This window comes from Bombyx mori, chromosome 16, assembly GCF_030269925.1.
Source record: "Bombyx mori chromosome 16, ASM3026992v2".
NCBI classification, from domain to species: Eukaryota; Metazoa; Arthropoda; class Insecta; order Lepidoptera; family Bombycidae; genus Bombyx; species Bombyx mori.
In genome coordinates this window covers 11,657,541-11,684,730 of record NC_085122.1, presented here as the reverse complement: position 1 = coordinate 11,684,730, position 27,190 = coordinate 11,657,541, and the positions used below count along the sequence as shown (strand labels likewise).

At 40.1% G+C, this 27,190-nt stretch overlaps 2 protein-coding genes across 4 annotated transcripts in view; one reads left to right on the top strand and one right to left on the bottom strand.

Moving 5' to 3' along the window:
• LOC101740626 (uncharacterized) overlaps positions 1-27,190 on the top strand; it is a 209,655-nt gene that overhangs the window by 162,200 nt on the left and 20,265 nt on the right. For all 3 annotated transcript variants that reach the window (XM_038016229.2, XM_062673105.1, XM_062673106.1), the window contains exons 8-10: positions 8,874-9,004; positions 14,076-14,150; positions 25,365-25,518. In XM_038016229.2, coding sequence (XP_037872157.1) covers positions 8,874-9,004; positions 14,076-14,150; positions 25,365-25,518 — 360 coding nt within the window. The remainder of the gene's footprint in view (positions 1-8,873; positions 9,005-14,075; positions 14,151-25,364; positions 25,519-27,190) is intronic.
• LOC134200353 (uncharacterized) lies at positions 839-8,374 on the bottom strand. The gene is made up of 2 exons (XM_062673107.1): positions 8,195-8,374; positions 839-6,042 (listed from the first exon to the last, which is right to left on the bottom strand). Exon 2 carries the CDS (start codon positions 4,979-4,981, stop codon positions 1,226-1,228), a length of 3,756 nt encoding a protein of 1,251 aa, XP_062529091.1. The 5' UTR covers positions 4,982-6,042; positions 8,195-8,374; the 3' UTR covers positions 839-1,225.

The following is a 27,190-nucleotide window of genomic DNA, read 5'->3' as shown; positions in this document are numbered from 1 at the left end:
CCGATATATCTAACCACGGTCAAGTTTACCGATGAAATTTTCAACTTAAACCTGTAGACAAAATAACTAAGCCATCAAATATTAAGTGGCGACTAAAGCCCATCGTTCCAGATCGATGCAAATGGAAAATTTTATATAGACCCCAGCAGAGGGTAATAGGAAAGAAAAAAGAAAAAGAAAGTCAATTGTTCTGGGCTACTCTAGGATAGATCGGTGTTAAAGCTTATTAAAATGAAAGAGTGGGTTGTAACACAATAGGTATAATAATTGTTTAATTTATAAAAATGAGTACCAAACAACTGTCGCGAGTAGCGTTTCCTTACGTTAAGTGTCCAAGCGAGCAAGCGAGTGAAGAACCGAGGCCCCTCGCTGCTGTCCTTCTCCCGGCCTCAATGGCCGTGCCACTCGACCTCAATGTCCGTGCGTCGACACCCGTAGAGACAACATGATGCTAATGCCCACCCTGAGTCAGAAAGTTTTGACACAGAGGCAAAAGTAGACGGTATGTACCCGTGCGGAGTCAAATGTACCCTCATCATGGGTACTGCAGATAGCAACTACTTGTATAGTTTCACTTCATGAATAAACAGAGGGACAATAATTAACCACTCCTATACTAAAAATTTAAATGTAGTTTAAAACTCTGAACAGATTCATAGACATTCAATGAAGATCTCCATGCGGCTGGCTAACAGAGCACTATAGTGCGTTGTTCTTCAAAAGAGCTTATATAAAAGGTTTGAGTGATAGGCATGTTTAGTGTCCAAACAGTATCCGATCTCTGTGCCTCAATTTTGGAAGGTAAAAAGGAAACTTAGATATCTATATTGTTCGATTCGAACCCAGCGACCTCGTGGCAGCCTAGGGCTACGGAAACCAGCACGAGGTGCGCGTCGAACATGTGCCGCGATTCGCGGCGCCGTATGTACTATTTTAACAAAATATCATGCAATCACTCACCGGAACCGATGCCTTCGTCTTCTCACGCCGTATCACTTAGGGAGAAGGGTATGGGGCAGGAATGGATAAGGATTAGCGATGATACACAACTTTAGCGTAGACCGTCAATATACAGGTACCGTCCCGTTCGAGAAGCAAGACAAAGTGACAGATGTCAAATCGCGACAGCACCGTCAAATCGCGACCCGTGTTGCCGTGGTAAAAATTCAAAACTAACGGATTGGTTTCGAACAGTCACCCGCCCGGACAGGTCCCCTACCTGTCCCTAATCAACTGGCAGCCGGGACAACGTTGTGACCGCTCGTTTGAGAACCGAGTCCCCGACCAGAACCTCTGCAGACCGAGGGGTCCCATCCTTACCGGGAAACAGATTAACAATGCGCCCCCTACGCCAACGCAGTGGCGGCAGGTTAGCATCCTTAACCAACACAAGGTCACCGACGTGAGGGGGACTGGTTCTATCCGTCCACTTAAAGCGCTGCTGGAGCAGATGTAAATACTCAAGGGACCAACGTTTCCAAAAATCTTGGGACATCTGCTGCAACAGCTGGTATCGCCTCAACCGTCCAGGCTTGATATCCGAGAGGGGATACTCCGGCAACGCATTGAGTGGCTGTCCTATCAAGAAATGGCCTGGAGTTAACGACTCCAAGTCATTCGGGTCTGAACTGAGCGGGCACAACGGCCGTGAATTAAGTACCGCTTCAATTTTACAAAATATCGTAGTTAGCTCCTCAAAGGTGAGCGAGGTTTGCCCTATCACGCGCATCAAGTGAGTCTTAGCCGATTTTACTACTGCCTCGAAAATTCCACCCCAGTGGGGGCATCCTGGAGGACTGAAGGTCCACCGAATACCGCGACGAGAGAGGGCCGTTTCAATATCCACCTGGTTATTGTTCAAGAAATTTACTACATCCCGCAAGTAACGGTCCGCACCTACAAAATTCGTTCCGTTATCGGAGCGTATCAATTCGGGTAAGCCTCGACGGGACACAAATCTATCCAAGCTCGCAATAAAGGCTTCAGTTGTAAGGTCGGCAACAACTTCAAGATGTACAGCTTTGGTTGAAAGGCAGACAAAGACGCACAGATAAGCCTTAATTAACCTAACATTCCGCAAACGTGAAGCCTTGATCATGAAAGGCCCAGCGAAGTCCGTACCAACTCCAGAAAACGGCCTCATCTTCTTCACCCTGTCTGGAGGCAGATCTCCCATCTGAGGCTGCATCGTAGACGCCTTAAGCCGATAACAGGGTAAACACCGGAAAAGGACGCTCCGAACGGTACGACGCCCTGACAGAATCCAAAATTCCCTCTGGAGGGATGCCAACAGCGCATTGCAACCGGAATGCGAATTTGCGATGTGGCGATCCATCACCAACAGGTCAACTAACTGGCTTTTCTTGGGAAGTAAAAGGGGATGGCGCGCCGAATAAGGTAAATTTGAGTTACTTAATCTACCTCCCACTCGAATCAACCCCTGGCCGTCTACAAAGGGGCTAAGACGAGCGATAGCTCCACGAAGCTTAGGGCGCTCAGTCCTTAGCGCCTTCAATTCTGAATGAAAGCTGGTGGCTTGCACAACTTCAATTAATTTCAGCAGCGCCTTCTTCCGCTCGATGGGACACACAACAGGTGTCATATTGCGTTGAGACACCGACAAACGACAATTCCGAATAAACCTCAAAATCCAGGCGGTAACCTTAACCAGCTTGTCCAAGGAGCTATAACGGTTGATGAGCAGATCCAAATCCAACCCCTGAATCACTCCTCGATCCTCGAACTGCGCCGGTGCAGCCACGAGACCTGGAGGAACTTCTATGCGAGAGGGAGGCCACTGAGAAGCCTTCATGGTGAGCCACTGGGGACCCCACCATAACTGATGATCAACTATTTCCGATGCTAAGCATCCCCGAGAAGCGCAGTCCGCCGGATTGAGCTCACCAGGCACGTGTCTCCATGTTAGAGGGACCTCAGAACCTTGAATCTGGGAGACACGGTTGGCCACGAAAACTTCAAGTGTATGAACCGAAGCCTTCAACCAGCATAACACTATCTGGCTGTCTGTCCAAGCATAGACAGTGTTTTCTAAATCAATAACCGACCGTAAACTAGTAGCTGTATGGTTTAACAACCTAGTCAACAGAGCGGCACCAGACAACTCGAGCTTCGGAATCGTCATGCGTGTCCGAAGCGGAGCGACCTTACTCTTCGCTAACACCAACCGTATATCAACCCTTCCAGTTGAAGAAACCGTTCGCAAGTATACCGCAGCTGCGAATCCACGTTCCGAGGCATCCGAAAACCCGTGGAGAGACGCCTTGTATTTGCCCGCAGGAACCAGCTTCCGAGGTATTGACACGTGGTTAATATCAGGAAGAGACGAGAAAAAGTTCAACCAATCCTTCAATAGGTCACCAGCAATCCCCTCGTCCCATGACAGGTTAGCAGACCACAGTCGCTGCATGAAGCACTTTAAGAGAAAAGTGACAGGAGCGATCCAACCGTTTGGATCGAAGGTTCGAGCAATTGTGGAAAGCACCGTTCGCTTAGACCATACCTTTGGATTTTCCAACTCCACCCGATAGGTAAATTCGTCTTGAATCGGACGATATTGAATCCCTAGGACCGACAGCATGTTAGGGTTATCGACATTCTCGAAAAGATGGGGATCCTGTTGAAACTCCGTTGGCAAACCAGTCAACAACTCAGGACAGTTAGACAGCCATTTTCTCAACTCGTACCCGCCCCTGCTCAAAAGGCGGATCAGTTCATCCTTGCGTGATAAGGCCTCTTCGACACTGTCGGCGCCCGTACATACGTCATCGACATATAGATCCCGTTCCAAAATGTCCGCAGCACGAGGGTAGTGCAACCGTTCCCTCACTGCCAACTCCCGCAAAGAACGAACCGCTAAATATGGACTCGACCGCAACCCGTAAGTGTTCGTGTTCAGTTCATAAATTTTTATGGGCTCATCTGAGCTTTCACGCCAGAGAATGAGTTGATACCGCCTATCCTCCGGATGAATCACCGTTTGCCTGAACATCATACGGATGTCTGCCACGAAAACGATCTGGTGCCTGCGGAAGCTCGTCAGTATGTCTGAAATGTCCCGGTTCAGCTTTGGACCCGAATGGAGACACTGATTTAACGAGACGCCGGAGGAGGTCGTGACCGAACCGTCAAACACGACCCTAATTTTACCGTTAGGAGTTTTCAAAACCGCATGATGAGGCAGGAAACAGTGCTCCGTAGCACTCCAATCTACCTTGGAAACCGACATGTGACCTAAGGATTCATACTCCCGCATAAACTCTACATATTTCTGCCGGAACACCGCGTCGCGCCTCATGCGTCTCTCCATTGACAAAAGTCTAGTCTCTGCTGCCTTCCTCGAACTGCCTAGCAGTGGGCGATTCGCCCGAAAAGGAAGTCTTAACAAGAACCGGCCCGAATAGAGACGACCCGTATTATTCTGGTAAAACAGCTCACATTCCTCCTCATCCGGGTTAACTCGATAAGCTGTAGGAGGTTCTTCTAGTTCCCAAAACCGTTGGACTACTTCCGAAAGCGTAGACCCGACCAGAAAATTGTCCGATTTCCTCGCAGCGACCGGCCGGAACGCAGGACCCAACAATACATGCCCTAATTTTGTGTCCATTGCAACCAAACCCTCCGCATGAAGAACGCGCTTCCCAGTCAGGAGCAGCTTCCCTAGTACATCCGCCCCAAGTAGTACGTCTACTGGCCCCGGGGTGTCAAACTTGGGGTCCGCTAGCCGTAAGTCTGAAGTCAATGACCGTATGTAACTGTTTACCTTCACCGGAGGGTGACGACCTATCACCTCAGGCATCACCAAAGCTGAGACTCTAAACTGTAAGCGAGGGTTGGGATTCGATGAGAAAATAAATGAAGTGTGACCGATCACGTCCGAAATTCTAACATTGCCCACTCCACGAATAGAATAAGAAGACTTGTAAATAGGATTGCCCAACCGTACTGCAAGGTTGCTCGACATAATACTGCCCTGTGCGCCGGAATCCAACAGAGCTCGAGCAAACACAGTGTTGCCATCCGAATCCAACACCCGAACAGAAGCGGTAGGAAGTAAAACAGCTTCTGGGGCTGGGGCAACACTGCAGTGAGCGGCAATTTCCTAGCGGGGGCCCGGGTCCCCGCTATCCCGGTCGGCGCGCGACGGAAGGTCGTAGCGTGCCAGCGGATCCCACGCTCCCACATAAGGCCCTCGTTTCCCGTCCCGCCTCATATACCTCCGTGTACGATGGCCAAACGGGCCAAACACTGGAGGGAGTCGCTCCAGCGTCGGCCGCTCCCTCAGCGGAGGGGAAAACCGTACTTCTGAGGGAAGGGGAGACGAGTGAGCAGGGCTACTCGATCCAGCAGGCGAACACGGCCCCGCACGGGGGGACAACGTGGCCACCCCGGCGTAGCTAGTGGGCATCCGCTGGCACCCGCCCGCAGTACCTAACCCGGCGCCTCCCTGCGAAGCCTCTTCCCGAGGGTCCACGCCGCCAAATTGGCGAGGGCTACGACCGGTGCGCTCACCGGTCGGCGAGGCTAGATGACTGCGTCCGGATGACCTCGGAGTGGCGGCAGACTCCAGACACAGGAGGGCATGGTGCCGACCGTCGCAATTAGGGCACAATTGTGGCTGTGGACAGACGCTCGCCGTGTGCGGCCCAAAACAAAAAAAGCACCATCGCCGCTGGGCAACGATGTTGCGTCTACCCCTGATGCGCGTCGACCGGAACCTCGGACAGGCGGCTACGTCGTGCCCGCTCTCATGACAGAAGGCACACCGTGGGCCTCCCACCGCTGCCATGAGCGCAGTCAGTCGTTGAGACGGCCCCCTCTTATCCCCTCCCCCTCCCCTCTGAGCAACCGAAACGGCGTGGCCGGAAGCCGGCACACGCGACCCAGAGGAGGGTGGTGGCATAATCTCGTGTCTGCGACTTTCGGCTTCTAAAAATGCCAGCAGATTGGCCAGGGTAGGCAGTTCGTCCCTACCTGCGTTGTCCTGCTGCTCGAAGCGAGTGAGCACCTCAACCGGCAGCCTACCTGCAACAATATAAAAGAGCAGATATGACCATTGGTCTACTGGTAGACCCAAATTGCCCAAGGCCTTAGTGGCCACCGTAACTGGATTCAGTACCTCGGTTCTGATATCGGACGCCCGAGAAAGTTTGGGTATCGCAAACAGCCTGGCCAGCTGAGCGTCTACCAACCGTCGTTGATTTTGATATCGGTCGAACAGGATCTGGCGTGCGACCGCATAATTGTCGTTGGTGATAGGCAAGTGTGCCACCAATTCACCAGGTTCACCTCGCAGAGCACCCCGAAGCTGAGCCATCTTATACGAGGCAGTCAAGTCCGACCGACCATGGACCAGGCTGTCAAACAAATTTATAAAGCCGACCCACTCGTTCAGATCACCGTGGAAGATCGGCAGGTCGATGGAGGGGAGGCGTGATATGACGCCTGACGAAGTTCCCGAACCTCCATTACCACCGGAAGCCGACTGCTTCTTAATATCGGCCACCCGTTGCAGAATGGCATCAGCGTACTCCTGACACTGGTCCACGTCAAGACCGATGGCATGGATCACCTCCTTCTCCACTTCGGACCCCAAAGCAACGAGGTCAGACAACCGATCGTACACTACCTCCAACCGTTCGTGCACCTGAGACGCCCTATCGAGCAATGCCGCATCCCTATCCGTTCTGTCAACCAAAGCATGAGCTGATGCGAACCATCGGAGCTCACTAGTCACCTTCCCGCGAATGTAGGACACCGACATGTTACTTGCAGTTTACAACCAGAACAAAAAAAAATTCAAAAAAAATTCAAAAAAAATCAAAAAAAAATCAAAAAAAAATCAAAAAAAAAATCAAAATAAAAATTCAAAACAAAAACAAAGGAATTATTTAAAGGAGTGTACGAGTGAGCCCACCAAAATATTCCTACTCCTAAGTATTTAGGTAACCTAGACCTCACCACTGTACCAAGGACACCCCAACAAATAAGAACAAACTTAAAATTAAAGTTATAAGATAGAAAATTGCTGATACCAGGTTTTGAGTTGTAACTAAACTCAAGCGCACCTGGCCTCTAGACTATAACTAGAAGCTAGTCACCAAACAGGACCCAATCAACAATTTACTATCACAAAGTATTCACACCGTTCAACGGGTAAGTCAAATAACAAAATTAAAATTAAAAATTAATTATATGATAGCAAATTGCTGATAAAAATTTGTGAATTAATTTTCAAACACTGATGGCCTCAGGACTATACCAAAGCCAGTCACCAAGCAGGGCCCACAGTCAGCAATCCACTACCACAAATTCAAACAAGTAATTTAAATTTAGAACAAATTAAAACAAATAACAAAAAATATATATAATAGCAAATTGCTGGTATAAGTTTTGAAATGACACTCATACACCGTTGGCCTCTGGACTATAACTAAGCTAGTCTCCAAACAGGGCCCAACCAGCAATCTACTACTACAAGTTCAACAAGTACTCCAGTTATATTCAATTACAAATGTGTTGCAGCTCAATTATACTAAAATATAAGTAGGAAGTGAGCTACAATCATACACAAATTAACAATAAACTATAAACCCAAACTGTAATAACATTCAGATTGTTACACACAATTATGCTTAAATAGATGTGGTAATCTACTGCTATGATGAGCAGAATTAACATAAATCTGTAGTAATAGTATGAAAATAGCTGACCACTGTAGCAGCTGTGTGCTAGGTCATAAACTCAGCCAGCACAGCTGTCCAACTCACGTACAATTAGTCAGCTATGCGCAGTGGAAGCTAATAAATCAGTCTTACTATTACTAACTATTACTACTCACTAATTTTCTTAACCAGGTGGATAGAAACACACTAAACGACCTGACCTAGGTCAGCAGAATGATAGTTTAAACAGAACCGAACCCCATGCCTACACTACTTCTGCTGACTAGTAACAAAATTAAGTGAGGTTAGACGTAAAAAATTTTACTTCGTGGTAATTTATATAGATTTCACAAATCTAACCACGCTCTGCTACCAGAAATTGTTCGATTCGAACCCAGCGACCTCGTGGCAGCCTAGGGCTACGGAAACCAGCACGAGGTGCGCGTCGAACATGTGCCGCGATTCGCGGCGCCGTATGTACTATTTTAACAAAATATCATGCAATCACTCACCGGAACCGATGCCTTCGTCTTCTCACGCCGTATCACTTAGGGAGAAGGGTATGGGGCAGGAATGGATAAGGATTAGCGATGATACACAACTTTAGCGTAGACCGTCAATATACAGGTACCGTCCCGTTCGAGAAGCAAGACAAAGTGACAGATGTCAAATCGCGACAGCACCGTCAAATCGCGACCCGTGTTGCCGTGGTAAAAATTCAAAACTAACGGATTGGTTTCGAACATATATATTAATGCGTGAAGCAAAAACTTTGTATCCCTTTTTACGAAAATTGCGCGGACGGAGGAGTATGAAATTTTCCACACTTATAGAGAATATAGAGAAGAAATGCACAATGCTAATATTTTTTTAAAATAATGCATAAAAGATTCATTAAATCAATAAAGAAAATATTACACACACTACATACCATGTATTTGACGCACACACGCATGCATACTATTTATTGTCAAACTTTTGTTCTTGACGTCTGTGGTCAAATTGAGAATAGATTAAATATTGTTTGTCTTTATTAATATTTTTTTATAGTGTAACCTTGGCGAAATTTGTGATTATAGAAGTATAAAATACAATCATAATAGTGTACGAACTCATTATACAATTCCAATTAATTATAGTCGAATTTCGACTACTGCGGGACCTCTAGTTAATTTAAATATGTTCTTTCAGGGTGATTGGGTGTATCCTTATCGTCCGGGAGATTATGCAACTCTAACGAGAAAGTACCTCGGCTCTTTGTACTGGTCCACGCTAACCCTGACCACCATAGGGGACCTGCCGACTCCGGAGACCAATGCCGAGTAAGTACCTACTCTCTTTGACAGGTTTTTTGTAAATCTTTCCAATCGACAAAAAGGAAGAGAGTTTTATGCATATGCGTAAATATTATAAGATATGTGTGTGTGTGTGTTTGTTTATAATATACATATTTAAATAAATCCATTCGGGTAATATAAATTTTACCCACATATAAATTTGCATCGCGTTTATTCCGAATCCAAAACTGGAAGTAAGGCAATACAATTAATGTTATTTTCTGAAAATTCTGCTCATCTCTGTGCACGATAAATATTTGTAGGCTCATGCAAAGAATCGATTTCACCAATTATTCATGAGGAATCAACGATCTAGACTAGATAAACGATTAGAATATCATTTTAACTATATTTCATGAATGTTTTTTTGTTTATGTTACTATTTATTTTCTTAGCATTCATGAATGTTGCGACCTAAAAAACAATTTTCCTAATAGAGAAGTGCTTAGAAATATGTATCTGCAAAAAAACTGGTGGTAGTAAAAATACTCCCGTTACTCTACAGAGTGTTAACATTCATATTATAGAAAAGCTATGTTATATTTATATGTATGTTATATTTTATTTAATTAAATCTTTTAAAATTTTCAGTCTCCAGAAATAATTACGTAATAACAAAGGTGACTCTTCAATGCACAAGACCATATTTTTTAAATAATTCTATTCAGGGATATAGATACTGCCACAGTGCTTAAATTTTGTAATAAATATCGAATTTTGAGTCTAAATTTATTAGTCTTTAGTAACTCAAATGTCACAGATTAAAATGTTGGCTCACGATACCTACTTATACAATTATTATGTACGGAAAATGTTCTTACGTTATTTTTCATTGTTTAATATAATTTTTATATTAATTTTAATAGAATTTTCATAACATAGTTTAAAAAATCGAAATCTCAATGACGTTGTTGCAACATCTTTTAAGCCACTTGCGGTACATATAGGCAGGAAGAAACCGTATTGAGGCTTATTATTATGCAGACTATCATGTAATATAAAGAAAAAAAAACATTAATAAATAAATCATAATTAGGCCCCAAATAAGGATTACTTGTCTTATGGGTACCAGAGACTGACAAACATACTTATATACGTTTAAATATATCCATATATAGGTAATAAAAACCCAGGCAAAGAGCAAACAAACCTATTCATCACACGAATGTTGGCCTGATGTGAGAATCGAACCCACGATCCTCGACGCAAGAGACAAGGGGCAATAGCTCCACACCATCGAATCAGTCGTCATAAGACGGTAGTTTGCAAAATATTGGAATACCGACGATTAACATTTCAATCACCTGTGACCACGAAAGCAGTAATGTTATCAAAACGTTCCAAGCCGTAAAAATAGGTTTTTTTTATTGCTTAGACGGATGGACGAGCTCACAGCCCACCTGGTGTTAAGTGGTTACCGGAGCCCATAGACATCTACAACGTAAATGCCGCCACCCACCTTGAGATATAAGTTCTAAGGTATAGTTACAACGGCTGCCCCATCCTTCAAACCGAAACGCATTACTGCTTCGCAGCAAAAATAGGCAGGGTGGTGGTACCTACCCGTGCGGACACACAAGAGGTCCTACCACCAGTGCAATTGTGTATAAGACTCATAAAAATATTATACCAACAGCACTTAAAATAGGAGTCGCAGAGAGAAATGCTGCCCTGGTTACTGGGGTTACTGGTGGTACGACTTCTTGTGAGGTCCACCGCCCCGCCTATTTCTGCCGTGAAGCAGCAATGCGTTTCGGTTTGAAGGGTGGGGTAGCCGTTGTAACTACATATAGGTACTGAGACCTTAGAACCTATATCTCAAGGTGGGTGGCGCATTTACGTTGTAGATATCTATGGGCTCCAGTAACCACTTAACACCAGGTAGGCTGTGAGCCCGTCTACTCATCTACGCAATAAAAAAATTAAAAAAATATACTAACATTACATGATTCTTCTTAGTCGCTTGCACTCTTGGCAGAATAGTCGTGGTCAACAGTTCGGATGGTGGCGCGCTTACAAGATGCCGCCTTTCCTCGCGTATCTTGGCCCTTCTTGTGCACTCATTGATGGAACCATTTAGAGCTGCTATTTATTATTTGGACGGTCCATCTCAAAAAAAATCCATTTTATTCTCTACCCTTAATTACGGGCCAGACGGTACCCAAATGGATAAAATAATGTTAGTACCCCTGTAGAATATCACTAAATCTTCCGCGACCCCCTCCGCAAACGATCACTTAACCAAAATTATTGCCTGACGTAATTAAACTAAGAAAAGTGTTCTCGTTAAGCCGGTCCCCCTAATCACTGAAGCCAGATAATTAAAACTCACGTCTTACGCCCGTTTCCGGCTTAAAAATGGAAAATAATAAATTTGTGTGAAGAGTACTTAACGGCAGATAGCTTGGCTCTGTATCCACTCGCCATCAATTTGGCTGTATGCACGTCTGCCTACAAGGGCAATGAAAAATTCAATAATTGCTAAATCAGTTTCGAAAAAATGTCCTACCTATAATTTATGTACGTATATACTATCATTATATAAGTAAACATAAGTAGTTAGTTTAAAAACAGCAAAAAAACGCTTTTATAAGAAATTGAATTAAAAATGTAATATTTTTTATGCTCTGGCCATGGGAATCTGAGGCCAAAACAAAAAAAAAAAAAAATTTGTCAATGGTTCATGAAACGCGTGGAAATTATCAAATCAATTTTATTTATTTATTTATTTATTTATTTATAACTTCTTATACTATAAAGTATAAAGGCGGACTTAATGCCATGGGCATTCTCTAACAGTCTACCTTAGGGGACAATTTCAATCTGACGACTTGAAACATTCCTCGTACAATTTTCGTTAACAATGTAGATCTTTTCACGGATTAATTTCTCGTGGTGTTTTCAAACTTGTCTATTCTCAGCCGCATACGTGGTATCCTGTAATTCAGTTTGGAAAAGGTCGTACTCTATAGACAGAGATGTATCAATATACACTAAATAGACCAATATTTTCTAGACTATTTTTGTGCGGTTTGAAATAAAATTGTTGTTGCCAACAAAATTGGGACTTCGACATCAACGCAGCAATAAGCTTTCCATGCTTAAAAACAATAGATTCATTTTGACCGGGTAGAATCCTGGTTTGGAACTAGTATTGCGTCTTCTTCTAACCATAACAACACATTCTATGTACAAAACGTATCGTGAATACAAACGCTATTTTTAATCTTACAAGCTGAGCTTTCGGGAGTAATGGAAAGCACGTGTTCCCCGGGGAATACAACGGAGGAAAGCTTTTTGGAATGCGCGTGACGATTCCGGACGAGTACACCTGTACGTGTAACTTTCAATAAAGCCATTAAAGCTTTTGTCTGCTACGTTAAATTGCCTATATGGAAAAGGTTATCAGCTGTGTCTCATGTTAATTAAATTAATGCGGATATTTTAATCGTATAGTAATTCACTCTGATAAGAGATACGGGAATAGAAAAAATTATGAAATATATATTTTAAGTATCTAGTTTAAAATCTGATAAAACTCGCTAAAATAGCAAATCAAACTAGCAATGAATTTAATATTATTTGTTATATTGATACCGGTCAGGATGTTACAACAAAGTTATGATTTTTTTTGTGATCGCAACTTGTTGCGTTCGCATATTTTCAAGTTAATCGGAAATCCTGAAGTCGATGAAAATTTTATTTCATAAACTTTCTTTTTTTTTTAATTTGTTTACACATCGATAAAGATCCTATGTAAGTATATCGAACTGTCATGTCGTACACATTGACAGGCGGGAAACGATTTCACGAAACGTCAAACACGATATCCCTTTGCTCTAACAGCCCGAGAAAAAATTTTACTCTTCATATTCATACATTTTCGATTCATTTATTTCCAGTGACTGGTGTATGTATGTAACATTAGAGAAAAGAAATTAGATTGACAGTCTAACAGTATATGTACACTTCAAACCGTAACTAATGCAATTAAATTTATGAATCAATGAAAACGTTGAGTAAAAACTATAAAAAAAGTTTTTTTTAGCGAACTAAACAAAAACTTAGAAATAATCGAATATTGTTTGTTCGTTTCACTTGGGTGCTTTTTTTTTATTGCTTAGATGGGTGGACGAGCTCACAGCCCACCTGGTGTTAAGTGGTTACTGGAGCCCATTGACATCCACAACGTAAATGCGCCACCCACCTTGAGACATAAGTTCTAAGGTCTCAGTATAGTTACAACGGCTGCCCCACCCTTCAAACCGAAACGCATTACTGCTTCACGGCAGAAATAGGCAGGGTGGTGGTACCCACCCGCGCGTACTCACAAGAGGTCTTACCACCAGTAATAACAATAAGTGGATAACAATATACTTACACTGCTTCGAAAAATTCCTGTAATTATTACAATGATCACGATGAATATGTAAATGTGAATTTTTATATGTAAATTTGCCAACGGCGGAACATAGTATGAAGCGGAAAAGTTAGGTACCTCTACGCTATCTTTTTCAGTCACGTAGCAGCTATTTGATCCAATTTGAAGAGTGGCACAGATGGTATAGTTATTAAAAAAAATTAGTATTCTCTGTGGTTATGTGTAAATGTATACGATGTCAAAAAAAATTGAAAAAGCACTGTGGCAGAATCCCTTCTAAAGTATCAAACTTTTTCCGTTAGAAATTAATCACATTTTAATTCGATTAACTCATAAAACTTTCTTCCTTAGATATTTAAACCAAGCTTTCTTTCGTGAATAATGAAATAACACGAAATGAAATTTCGCTCATAAATTCACAAGCTCCACTTTATTCAAATGATTCGAATTAGGCTTAAGAGAAAAGTCAAAATAAGACAAAGGAGTTGTATTCTCAATAATAATAATTTGGGAGCCTGTATGTGTTCCAAAATCAAATTTTTTTTTTTCTCGTATGACAGAAAAACATTGCTTACATTTTTTTTTTTAATTCAACCTTTGTTGTTCATATGCATAGATATATGCTGAGTACTAATTCATTAAGAACAAAACTAACTAGCTTTGGTGTAATGATAGCACGCAAGGAGGCCCCAAATTTCTGCCGCGCCGCGGACTGAAGTCCCGTTTACTGCAGTTCAGGTCCAACAGAGGGTACGTTCTCTATGCGTTTGGTCAGATCATCTACGTACACTGCAAACATTTGACGAGCCATCAGCTCGTCAAACATTCGATGAAACATTAGTTCAACAAACATTGGACGAACCGTTGGTTCCTCAAACATTGGACGAACCATTGGTTATGTATCGATACTTTTTTAACTATGCACTGTATTATTTGACGAGCCATCAGTTCCTCAAACATTTGACGAAACATTAGTTCTTCAATCATTGGACGAGCGGTTGGTTTTTCAAACATTCGACGAACCATTGGTTCTGGTATCGATACTTTTTTAACTATGCACTGTATTATTTGACGAGCCATCAGTTCTTCAAACATTCGACGAAACATTAATTCTTCAAACATTTTACGAACCGTTTCTTCTTCAAACATTCGATGAACCATTGGTTCTTGTATCGATACTTTTTTAACTATGCACTGTATTATTTGACGAGCCATCAGTTCCTCAAACATTCAATGAAACATTGGACGAACCGTTGGTTCTTCAAACATTGGACGAACCATTGGTTCTTGTATCGATACTTTTTTAACTATGCACTGTATTATCAACAGGATATTAAAGTAATTAGATACATTTCTCTGTCCTACCCAAAAAAAACCGTGTTTTTATGGGCTTCCTAAGCGGTGCCCTGGGAAGCCGTAAATCAGGAAAGGGCAAGATCAGCCTTTGTTTGACCAGGGCGTGTTATTTACGGCTTCATTTCCCAGGCTTCGATCTGACGATTTATAAGTTAGCTTAGGTCAGAAGTTTCTTATGGTAGTAAAGTCTATTATTATGGGGGTTTTTTCCTACTTAATCGTTCGTAGCTTAAGGGGTTATTCCAACTTTGCCCCGATTGGTAGGTGAACTCACGGAGCTCTTAACCTTAAAGATTTTGCTAATATTAGCCTTAGTAGTGCTTACTTCGCTGAATCTACCACCAGATCGGAAACGCGACCCACTGAGAAACGTCGGCGAGAAACTCAGTGGGCTGTGTCTATGGATTAAGTTGCACGTCGAATGAGAACGGCGACCGGTTCTTGGAATGCTTAAAGGCCTAGCCTACCTAGGTATTACGGATCCGTCCGTAAAGTTTTAATACAATACCATTGAGACTTTTACGTAATGTAACAAGATGTCTCTGGGTTTCGGTAACCAAATAACACCGAGTGGATCGTGAGCTCATTCAGCAATCTATGGCATCAAACTAGACATGCAATTGCCCATTAATGCTCAAGATTATCTGTACAAGACACCAAAAAGCATAAGCTTGAATTTGCAGATTCACAATAACACAAATGGCTTTTTGAATACAAAATAAATAATATTGTTTTCTCGTTGGGTTAATTCAACCAATTATTTCCGTTTCTATTTTCATTTACTTTCCCTTACAACAACCTCTGAATCTTGATTGTTATTTAAGGAATTTTCCTCACAAAAATGTAATTTCGTATCGATATAAGTTTGTTTGCGTTTCGCTTGACTGCATCACGTTATTAAAGTTACAAGGAAAACTTAAGGTGCCTTGGGACTACACAGGGAAAATAACTCTATTTACTTTTGTACATTATATACGTAGCCTCGTTTTGATGACATAGATACATGCGTGAAAGAGTAAGACATATTAGAACGAATCTGTACATTAAGTACATTATGGCAATGTTCAATAATACTTTTATTAATTTTCGGAATATTTCACGGAACTCGTCGTGACAGCGTATATAACACATTTTTTCGAAGTTTTTTTTGTTGTTGTTGTTACATTGGTGGACGGTTCGTAAACTCATCACCATAGGAATCCATGGTAGGCGATGTAATGCAGAAAACGTTGAAATATGTAAACTGTAATGTTGACTCTTCATTATTTTAATTATACAGACGGATAAATCACTTAAACAATCAGGGATTACAAGACTAATTAGCGATTTAGAACTAATGGGTTTGTGGATGACCACCGCGTGCGACCGCTGTCAACAAGAGAATGGAATGCCCGCCATTATAAACACAACTTCATTCGGTGTTACCTTACTCTTAATTAAAACTACGATTTAGTTGAATACAGAACGATTAATTGTTACCACAATAACAGCATAATTTACCAACGATAACATAAAAATAACAAAATAAATTATAAGTCAATAAATCAAAATTTAATATTTTTCTTTTTCTAGAAATATCACGTGCCATTATACATCTCTATTATTTAGATTTGACTAAATTTATATGAAGGCTGATGTAATCAACGTTTTTGGAGTACCAGTAAAGTTTTTATCAAAGGTGTGCCTCAGATTTTATTATACAAATCAGACGGGGTCCTAATTATGCAAATTCGGGAGATGGATTGTAATGGACTCCACTGAATTTGAAATTTGGTGCCCCCTTAAATGAAAGCCTTCATGGTAAACACACAGACTGATGATATAAATTCGAATATACGATGTCAGAAACAAAAATGTATCTAGGATAATACAAAATTTAAAAAAACTGACCATCCGAAATACGAAGTAAATTAAGAATATCGTCTATGTAGTTGAAGTCAATTAAATTCTAGTCCAATTGACAGCTTTCTCCTTTTTTGTAGTCGTTTAAAAATAAAAAGCAATCATCAACCATCTACAGCGTCTCCCCACAAATTTCTCAGCATCCCATCCCTCTTTTCGTAATGATGGATCGGGGCTCGAATAGGGCGCTTTTACGTCTTTCTACAAGATTTATACTCCTTAAGTCTCCCGGATAACGATTAATGGACATCCAGAACATTCTTTCAAAATTACTTTTTACGTGGGATTCATAAAAAGCCTATTTAGACCTCATTTAGCCGTATCTTCTCTGTGGGTCGCCATTATGATCCTGTGGAAGATTCAGCAAAGCACTGCTCTTGCTAGGGCAGGTATTCAAATTCCTTCACGGTGAATAACCCCGTAAGCTCGTCCAACAACGAAGTCAAAGCCAAAGTCAGAACAGCCCATCGAGGCTACTGGGAAATAGGTAGGCCAAAAGAAAAATTTGTGATATCAATGACTACTTATACTAAATATACTATACAAGCACAGTATTGTATTAATTGACTTTAGATGTCTTAAGCATATTCTTGTTTGTAATGGTAGCGCTATTTCATTTCCGTAATTATAATTTTAAATTGAAACCAAACCTACTACTAAATAACACTAGCGTCAAATCGAAGTGACCTTGTTTAAAAAGCGCGACATTAGTATTTGTCGAATTTTACTAATTTATTGGTAAATAAATTTATTTCGGAAATGCAGTATTTATGAAAAACTGTGAACTGTCATTTTGAAACTACGATAAATATCTAATTTGCTCTTTAACATAATTCGTGACCGGAATATATTTAATTTTAAAATAATTAATTATTCAGCTCTCTCGTCAATCGATCATCATCGAAGACAAAATTCCACCAACATGATTTTGGGAAAACAGTATCGAAATCGGTGATGAAACGCATTTCAAATTTATTTTTATCGATGGGTATATAAGGAAGGTCATTGTTCAAGATCTTCATAGCGTGAAACGAAACGCATAAACTCATTTTTTATAATTTATCTGTGCATTTTTCATATTATCTGTCCTTTTTTCACTCACTTACGACTTTGGCGCCTTTTTTATAAATTTTCAATTATTTTAGCTAATTATTAATGTCGAAGTAAAAATATATATCACTTCAAGAAACCGACTTATTATTTGTCCCGAGCTTGAGTCATACATAGGTCAAAGTCAGTGGGAGTATCTCGGTATCTCTTTCGCGCACCCCTTTTTAATTTCAATTACGTCATTGACTATCACGAGCATTTCTTTTTGGTATTCTACAACCTTTCAAGGCTTTCCTAGCTTATCAGTTGTTGACCGGAAAAACAGAAATTTTCGAAAAAAAAAAATTTTTTGGTGGTAGAGTCGAAAGCTAAGTGTGAAGTCGTATCGTAATCCATAGAACCTTAAGCTATGAAGCTTATATTATGTTATTATTCGCATTCCGTTATGTCAGGAATCGCCAAATGGTGGTCCGCGGTCCGTATCTGCCAACCCATTTAGTGCGGACCGCGAAAACACAGCAACTTGTACTACATAACACGGAAGTTTTCAGTAAAAAGTTCTGAATAAAGTTTATGTATTGTGTATAAATTATGCATAACTACAAAAATAAGCTTTGTAACTTCTTACTTTGTGTTTGGGTAAACATATATATTAATTGCGAAGCAGAATTTTCGAAGATGATCTTTATTAACATTAAATTTCGTTCTCGACTTACTGATGTACCTATATATTTCCAAGGTGTAATATCAATAGCTTGCATCTCTTTAGGTAGGCTAGTCGGTAGACAGCGGCTTGGCTCTGCCCCTGGCACTGCTGGAGTCCATGGGCGACGGTAACCACTCCCTATCAGGTGGGCCGTATGCTCGTCTGCCTATAAGGGCAATAATTTTTTTTTTAATCCAAACTTCAGTCCGCAATAAAAAGTGTCATTTTTCTTATTGATGTGTAAAAAAAAGTCATTGGTGACCCCTGCGTTATGTGTTGCTTAAGAACACATTTCAATTATCTTTATTCGCGTATTTCTAAAACGGTAATAATATTACCATGTCCCGAGAGCGGTAATAGGGAAGAAACAAAGTTTATTATTAATAGTATTTTCGGTAAGAACGAACGATCACAAAGTTATTTGTTTCACCGTTATAATATTGTAGTTGAGTTTCTTTACGGAAAATATTATCAAGTTGTTTGCTTCGGTCGTACGCAATTTTTGTAGGTTCTTTCAAGTTCGAGTTTTATAGTGAAACTTAGAATAACCCGTCTGAGAATAGATGTAAGCAATTCAAAATGTTTCACAAGCCTTATTCTTGTAATTTTCTAGTCTTCCGTGATGAAAAGCGTAACTGTATTTTAGCGGTAAAACCTGAAATTTGTTTTCACATCACAATCGTCAAACTAAAATGAATTATGTGCCATATGCGACTCTGCGAGTTTTTCAACCGGAACATTTTTTTCTCGTCATAATAATGGCGGTATTCATACGTTACATGAAAACTCTTTTATCAAGACAACGTGGAAAAAATAACAACAACGAGTTTTGTTATAATTTTGTACGCTTCTCAAACCTTTTGTCGGTTTTTATAACAAAAATTAATATTAATGGAGCGGAGGGTACTTTTGGTGTGCTGTGTTATTATATATTACCTGATATAAAACAAATTCTACCGCAAAAAAATTTGATACGTTCAACATATTCCTTCTTCAACCCGTGTGCACCCAATGCTGAGTGTAGGTCTTTTCAAATGCCGGTCTGTTCTTGTCGGTCTCTGGCCGTTCACATCAAGTCCTTACCCGCTATTTTATCCGGGTCTTCGATCCACCTCATTGGTTGTCTTACGCTACGACGCCCAGTATGAGATCTCCACTCCAGTACTTTTATGCCCCACAGATTGTTAGTTCGAGGGCATATACGGCATATATAACATTCTTCTTAGTCGTATGCACTCTTAGCAGAGTGTTCGTGGTCGTCATATCGGGTGATGGTGTGCTTCACCAGACTTCGCCATTCCTTATGAGGAATTTATTCCTTATATATATGTATATAACATATACAAGATATGTTTCTTCTATGATATGAGGACCGGAAACACACAACATAGCTATCGTATATCATCATCATCTTAGGCCTTACAGCCCAGGGTGGGCCTTAGCCTGGTCCAGTATGTCTCTCCAGACTGCTCTGTTCAAGACTTTCTCCTTCTTGCTTCTGCAGCCTTCTGGTTTGCCATAGAGCAGTTGTCTTGGCATTCTGGTCTCCTGCCATATCGTATATGTTTCTACAAAATAACTACGCTAAGCGATAGCTAATCTATGAGCCCTGTCATTATCAATGCACATGTCGATGTGCGAATGAGACCACTAATAAAATTTGTCCAATTCTGAAAAAACAATTAAATAAAAGAGATTTGTAGCTGTATTTCCATTTCTCCTTGAAAACCGCAGACGTCAATGTAACTGGCAACTTTAATTTCCATAGACAACCCTTGACTTCTAATTTCGAATTCAATCACCGAACGCTGGAGCCGGCTCGGATTTACTTCAACCACAATTTGAATTTCGTATTAGGTTCGGTTTCTATATTGTTTTTAAAAAAATATATTGGACGGTGAACTCATTTTATATCGAATTAGGAATAGATACTTGTTAACATATTGTTGTGATATCACAATTTAAACTTTAGTGAAATATTACAATTATACACATTTTATGTACTCCTGGAGAATATATTACCTGCACTATTAACTATTAACAATTAAACAAAAACCACGTAAATAAAATAACTCGTTCACTTTATAAAGAAAATATATATATATATATAGAGAGAGAGAGAAAGAGAGAGAGAGAGAGAGAAAGAGAGAGAGAGAGAGAGAACATACTTTAGTGCACACCAAAACACAATTAACATCATAGAGCAAGAGCCCGCGACAGCCAGACCTTCGTTATTTTATAAAAGCTGAAAGTTTCTCTGTGTATCTCTCCAACACAGGTAAGAACGACCCGCGATTATAGAGTTTCGATTGTGGTTACTTGGGCAGGTAACAGGCAGTAAAGGTATATAAAATAGTACCTTAAATTCGTTAAAGTATAAAGGTCTCTTTTTTTAATATTTACTCCAGAATATCTTTAGAAATCACGATATCCGTTGCCGGACACTTTTTCCAGTTGTTACCCCCTGCCAGACACCCCTAAACTTTAATAAATTTTAATTATACTTTCGTTATACTATAAAAGCTAAATTTTATATATGTTACTTAGGGACTTATAAAAATATGTTACCCCAATAGCCGGACAGTTTTAATGGTTCTTACATCTTGCCAGACACATTGAAAGCCCGCTGTAGGTGCGAGCGCGAGGTAGCAACTGTTCAAGCGGGTGTGAGCGAGATAGAGTGCTTAGTCTATTGTGATCTTTTACTGCACATCAGCTGTCGTTTATAGGATTTATCCGTTCTAAGCAGTGATATCGAGGCGCTACTCGGCATGGGAAGCTCTGTCATTCTGGCGGGCGACCTAAATTGTAAACACATCAGGTGGAACTCACACACTACAACCCCTAATGGCAGGCGGCTCGACGCGTTAGTCGATGATCTCGCCTTCGATATCATCGCTCCGCTAACCCCGACTCACTACCCCCTAAATATCGCGCATCGCCCGGATATACTCGACATAGCATTATTAAAAAACGTAACTCTGCGCTTACACTCGATCGAAGTAGTTTTAGAGTTAGATTCAGACCACCGCCCCGTCATTATGAAGCTCGGTCACGCTCTCGATTCCGTTCCCGTCTCGAGGACTGTGGTGGATTGGCACACGCTGGGCATTAGCCTGGCTGAATCTGATCCACCATCGCTCCCGTTTAGCCCGGACTCTACCCCGTCTCCTCAGGATACCGCTGAAGCCATAGACATCGTAACGTCACACATCACCTCGACATTAGATAGGTCATCGAAGCAAGTTGTGGCGGAGGACTTCCTTCACCGCTTCAAATTGCCCGACGATATTAGGGAACTCCTTAGAGCTAAGAACGCTTCGATCCGCGCCTACGATAGGTATCCTACAGTGGAAAATCGTACCTGAATGCGTGCCCTACAACGCGACGTAAAGTCTCGCATCGCCGAAGTCCGAGATGCCAGATGGTTTGATTTCTTAGAAGGACTCGCGCCCTCTCAAAGGTCTTACTACCGCTTAGCTCGTACTCTCAAATTCGATACGGTAGTAGCTATGCCCCCCCTCGTAGGCCCCTCAGGCCGACTCGACTGTCAGTTCAATATCGACGACAATGAGGAAAATTATAAGAACGATTAAATATTTTTCTTTGACATGTAATATTTTGTTTGTACTTTATAATATTAAAATAACATTTTTTATTTTCTATAATATTGCTATGAACGTAATAAAATAATTTTTTTATTGGATATCTTAAAAGATCACAATAGACTAAGCACTCTATCTCGCTCACACCCGCTTGAACAGTTGCTACCTCGCGCTCGCACCTACAGCGGGCTTTCAATGTGTCTGGCAAGATGTAAGAACCATTAAAACTGTCCGGCTATTGGGGTAACATATTTTTATAAGTCCCTAAGTAACATATATGAAATTTAGCTTTTATAGTATAACGAAAGTATAATTAAAATTTATTAAAGTTTAGGGGTGTCTGGCAGGGGGTAACAACTGGAAAAAGTGTCCGGCAACGGATATCGTGATTTCTAAAGATATTCTGGAGTAAATATTAAAAAAAGAAACCTTTATACTTTAACGAATTTAAGGTACTATTTTATATACCTTTACTGCCTGTTACCTGCCCAAGTAACCACAATCGAAACTCTATAATCGCGGGTCGTTCTTACCTGTGTTGGAGACATACACAGAGAAACTTTCAGCTTTTATAAAATAACGAAGGTCTGGCTGTCGCGGGCTCTTGGGCTATCAGAAAACAGCCAACAAGCCGATACGTTTGTACAATAGGCGGTCTTATCGCTAAAAGCGATCTCTTCCAGACAACCGTTTAATTACCCGAAATTCTGGACAGATAAAGATACAGTAGGTATATTGCGGTGTACTATTAACAACACATTACTATAGAAAATACATACATACAATAAATATATATATACCGTTAAACACAATATGAAATCACCAAATGATTATATATTTCATAACTCAAACGGAATATATTCCATTGTGTGGATATCCCGTGGTAGATTCTTTTTTTTTTTTTTTTTTTATTGCCCTTGTAGGCAGACGAGCATACGGCCCACCTGATGGTGAGTGGTTACCGTCGCCCATGGACTTCAGCAATGCCAGGGGCAGAGCCAAGCCGCTGCCTACCGCTTAATACTCTCCACAAGCCTCGTTTGAAGAAGGACATGTCATAGCGCTCGGGAAACACCGTGGAGGGGAGCTCATTCCATAGCCGGATGGTACGTGGCAAAAAAGATCTCTGGAAACGCACTGTGGATGACCGCAGTGGCTCCAGGTAGTATGGATGAACTCTACTCCGGTGGCGGGCGGTGCGATGGTAAAAACGAGATGCCGGTATCATCTCGAACAATTCCTCAGAGCACTCCCCATGGAACATGCGGTACAGAATACAGAGGGAACCGAAGTCCCTCCGCAGACCCAGAGGCTCCAAACGATCCGTGAGATCTATAGATTCTACAAAGCACTGCTCTTGCTAGGGGCTAGTGTTAGCAAATTCTCTCAGGTTAAGCCCGTGGGCTCCCTTACCCGCCCGGCGATAACTGGAATAGCCCCTTAGGCCACGAGCGAATAGGTAGGGGAAAAAATGTGAAAAAAAACTGTATAAAATAAACCTGCGTACATGATCTGACCAAACTCGTTGCCTTAAACAATATGTTTTTCATTTGCAATGCTCTTTTCCGAGGTAAGCTGTTTCTTCGAACACGTGTTCATATGTGATTTATTTATGCACTCATATCGAGCACTTTGGGTAGAAACTACTTTAAAGAATATAATTTTATAGACCTTTTATTAATACAAATTACAAAATACATAAGAAATTGTACTTACAAACAATTGATTTTTAAAATGAAAAAGCGCTTCCCAAACTGTCACGACTTGCGACACCACAGCTTGAATTTGAAACATTATAACTTTTTTGTAAGCATATTTTGATAATAATTTATAATCTTATTTGTATTTTTATGAATAAATCAATCAAAACACTATGTTGGAAGAAAACAGCCGTGTGCAGAACGTGATAAAAAAAGATATTAAAAAAAAAAATGGTGGCGGCAGAAATTTGGAGGCTGTTCGTGTCCCTCCGACGAACTTGGGTGTTACACAGACAGACTTTCGCACTGATCGTCTTTTCATTTACATCGGAGCGTGGAATAATGACTGTTTAATTCATAAAACTTTCTAGAATAATCTGATTTGAATGACATTTGGCATTAATTCTTTATGACATTTGACATTAATTTGACATTAGTAGTTTTTCGCGCTTATTTGCGGTATGACGTAAAATGATTGAACAATTGACGCCCGCAAATTTAAGAGTAAAAATTGGAAAATTTCCTTAATGCCACATTAATTCGAAATATAAAAACGGTTTTTTTTTTCATTGTTCCACGCAACAAAACGACGATCAGCTTAAATTAATCATTTTTGTAACTATTGAGTTATATTATTTTTCTTTTTTCGAAAAAAAAAAACTTAATACGAAAAATTCTAGAAAGTTTTCGAACAGCCTTCAGTTTTAACCGCCACTTTAGAGCCTCTTCACGTTTTTCACGTCACTTTTTTTAAGGTATTTTGCAACACTTGTACTGTTCGAAAACTTTGCACTTAATTTTTTTTTCTATAGACACATTCTTTTTCATATATATATTTTTTTCTCATTAAATTGGCACACGGTTTATAGTCATGCAGCTCTAGACTTTTGGCTTTCCTTGACCAAATTTCTATAGCTGACAATATCTTCCTCGGTTTTCCTTTGTCGTAGACATAATTAAAATCGACTTTTACGGTTTAGCCTCGCATTTTTAATTATCATTAAAATATTTCCGACATTTCAAGTAAATTGCAGTTTTCGCTGACACGACCGACAAGCTTATTATTATTCGTCGAAATTGGAATATTTTGCCAACTGCTTCTGTGACGCAAATTTATTTTATCGACAACAATTTTCGTGATTAAGGAAAATTACGTGTTTTTAATTGTGTCTGTGATTCATATAAATCTTGTTTCATTGTCGTCACCAATCACTTGTCTTCTTCAATATGGTGCCTCATTTTCTATGTTCCCTTTGGATATTTTTTCCTCTAGTCTCTCACTTTTATTGTCTGATAATCATTAAGATACTATCAACCATTTGAATTTAGTTCATCTTTGTCTTTTCCCTGATAGATACAATTTATCTGTTGTTTTTATTAATACCCAACAATTATTCATTTTATATACACATCCTAGCTATTTCGCTCCACTTATTTTAATTATACCAATATTCTATTTATCATACAGTTCTATATCGTATGTTCTATGCATCACAACCGCGAATGATTCTTCTGACGATCACCATGTCTTTACTCAATGCCATTTTAGATTACAATCGTGTATTTTTATTAAAAGTGTGCTCACCAGTGCTCGCGTGCGACAATATTTTAGCGATCGATTAATTAATAATTTTAAATTCGACAGGTACGTGTTCACAATAGTAAGCTATCTAATTGGGGTGTTTATATTCGCAACTATTGTCGGACAAGTCGGGAATGTCATCACTAATAGGAACGCGAACCGTCTCGAGTTCGAGAGGCTTCTGGACGGAGCCAAAACTTACATGAGGCACCATAAGGTCAGTATTCTGAATAATTTGTATGAAACAGTATTCTGAACAATTTGTACCATGCCTATTTCTGCCGTGAAGCAGTAATGCATTTCGGTTTGAAGGGTGGGGCAGCCGTTGTAACTATACTGAGAGTTTAGAACTTATATCTCAAGGTGGGTGGCGCATTTACGTTGTAAATGTCTAGATGATAAGACATCATGTGACGCATCATATCTGCCCCTCCAATATCACGACCTATACTTGAGACCTTGATGTAACTATACTTGAGACCTTAGAACTTTTACCTCAAGATGGATAACGCATTTACGTTGTAGATGTCTATGGGCTCCAGTAACCACTTAACACCAGGTGGGCTATGAGCTCGTCTACCCACTTCACCGAATGATGAAAAGAGTACCAGGGATCCTGTACTATTACTGATTGGTTATACATATTATATTGCCCCATTAAATAAACACAAACGTCAAAAATTTGTTTCGGAAAATTAAATCGATTATAAAAACGATGAAACTTTAAATTACCAACGTTTGTATTCCAAGTTATAACTGCAGAGATTTAGTACTTTTTTAACTATACAATGGCTTGAAATAAATTTAAACGCTTTATCTATTCTTCTGTTTACGTTAACGCTTATCTTCCTTCGAGAGTACAACTTTATCTTTCGCGTAGTTTTGCGATTCAAAAAAGGTAGCAAGTATTCGCGAACTTTTTGAACTCGATTGATTTAAAATCTGCTACAATTTACTGTTTTTTTTTTCTTTCAAAAAAAAAAGTGGTTTTTTTTCAAAAAAAAAGACAGCCTTATAAGTAAAACTCTTTAGAAATCCATTTTGCATTTTTTGAGGGAACTTACCAAATATTTCAGCTCGATTAGAAGCGAAAACACAGCTTCAAAAGCTAATAAAATTTTGGTGCTAATTTTTTTATAGAGTTGTTAGTTTTGATGAATTTAAGGACGTCTACAAAAAACCAACGGCTATTAGCTGAAATCGCTTATAGAAAAAAAAAGTCAAGAATACGTACGTACTGTTACAAGGATTTATTAATAAGGCTTTTTAAAAATATAAATTTTTTTACATATTTCTAATAATTACAATATTTCAAACTAACAATTGACATTAATTCAGGCAAGTGTCACCGGGAATGCGGTTAGAAATGAATTGCGTGATCTATCGGCAACCTAACTATCCTGCATTATGCTATGCACCTTACATTTAATTTTTAGGTACATTAAGTATACGCACTTAACCTAATTTTTAAAAGACACGATTTTTTTCATTAAATATATATATCGACGCTTGAAAGGCAAACGCGACTAAGCGACAATAAAAGCTTTATACATAAATGATAGGCAATAACCATATTCGATGCGCAAAAAAAATATATTCCTAGGTCTATTAAAATCATTTCAATCCTACAGCTACTAGCTAGATTCTACTACAGCTAGATTCGTTAAAATAAATTTTGTTTTCAGGTATTCCAACTGTAAATTAGTCTACTGTAAAGTTCACGCATTGTCGCTTAGTCACGTTTGCCTTTCAAGCGTCGATATACAGGGTGGCCCATAAGTCCTTTGATATGAAAAAAAATTTATTAAAATAAAACTAATTACATTATGAATTAAATTTTTATTTACATAAAAAGCTTAAAAAACGGGAATTATTTTTTGAAAATGACA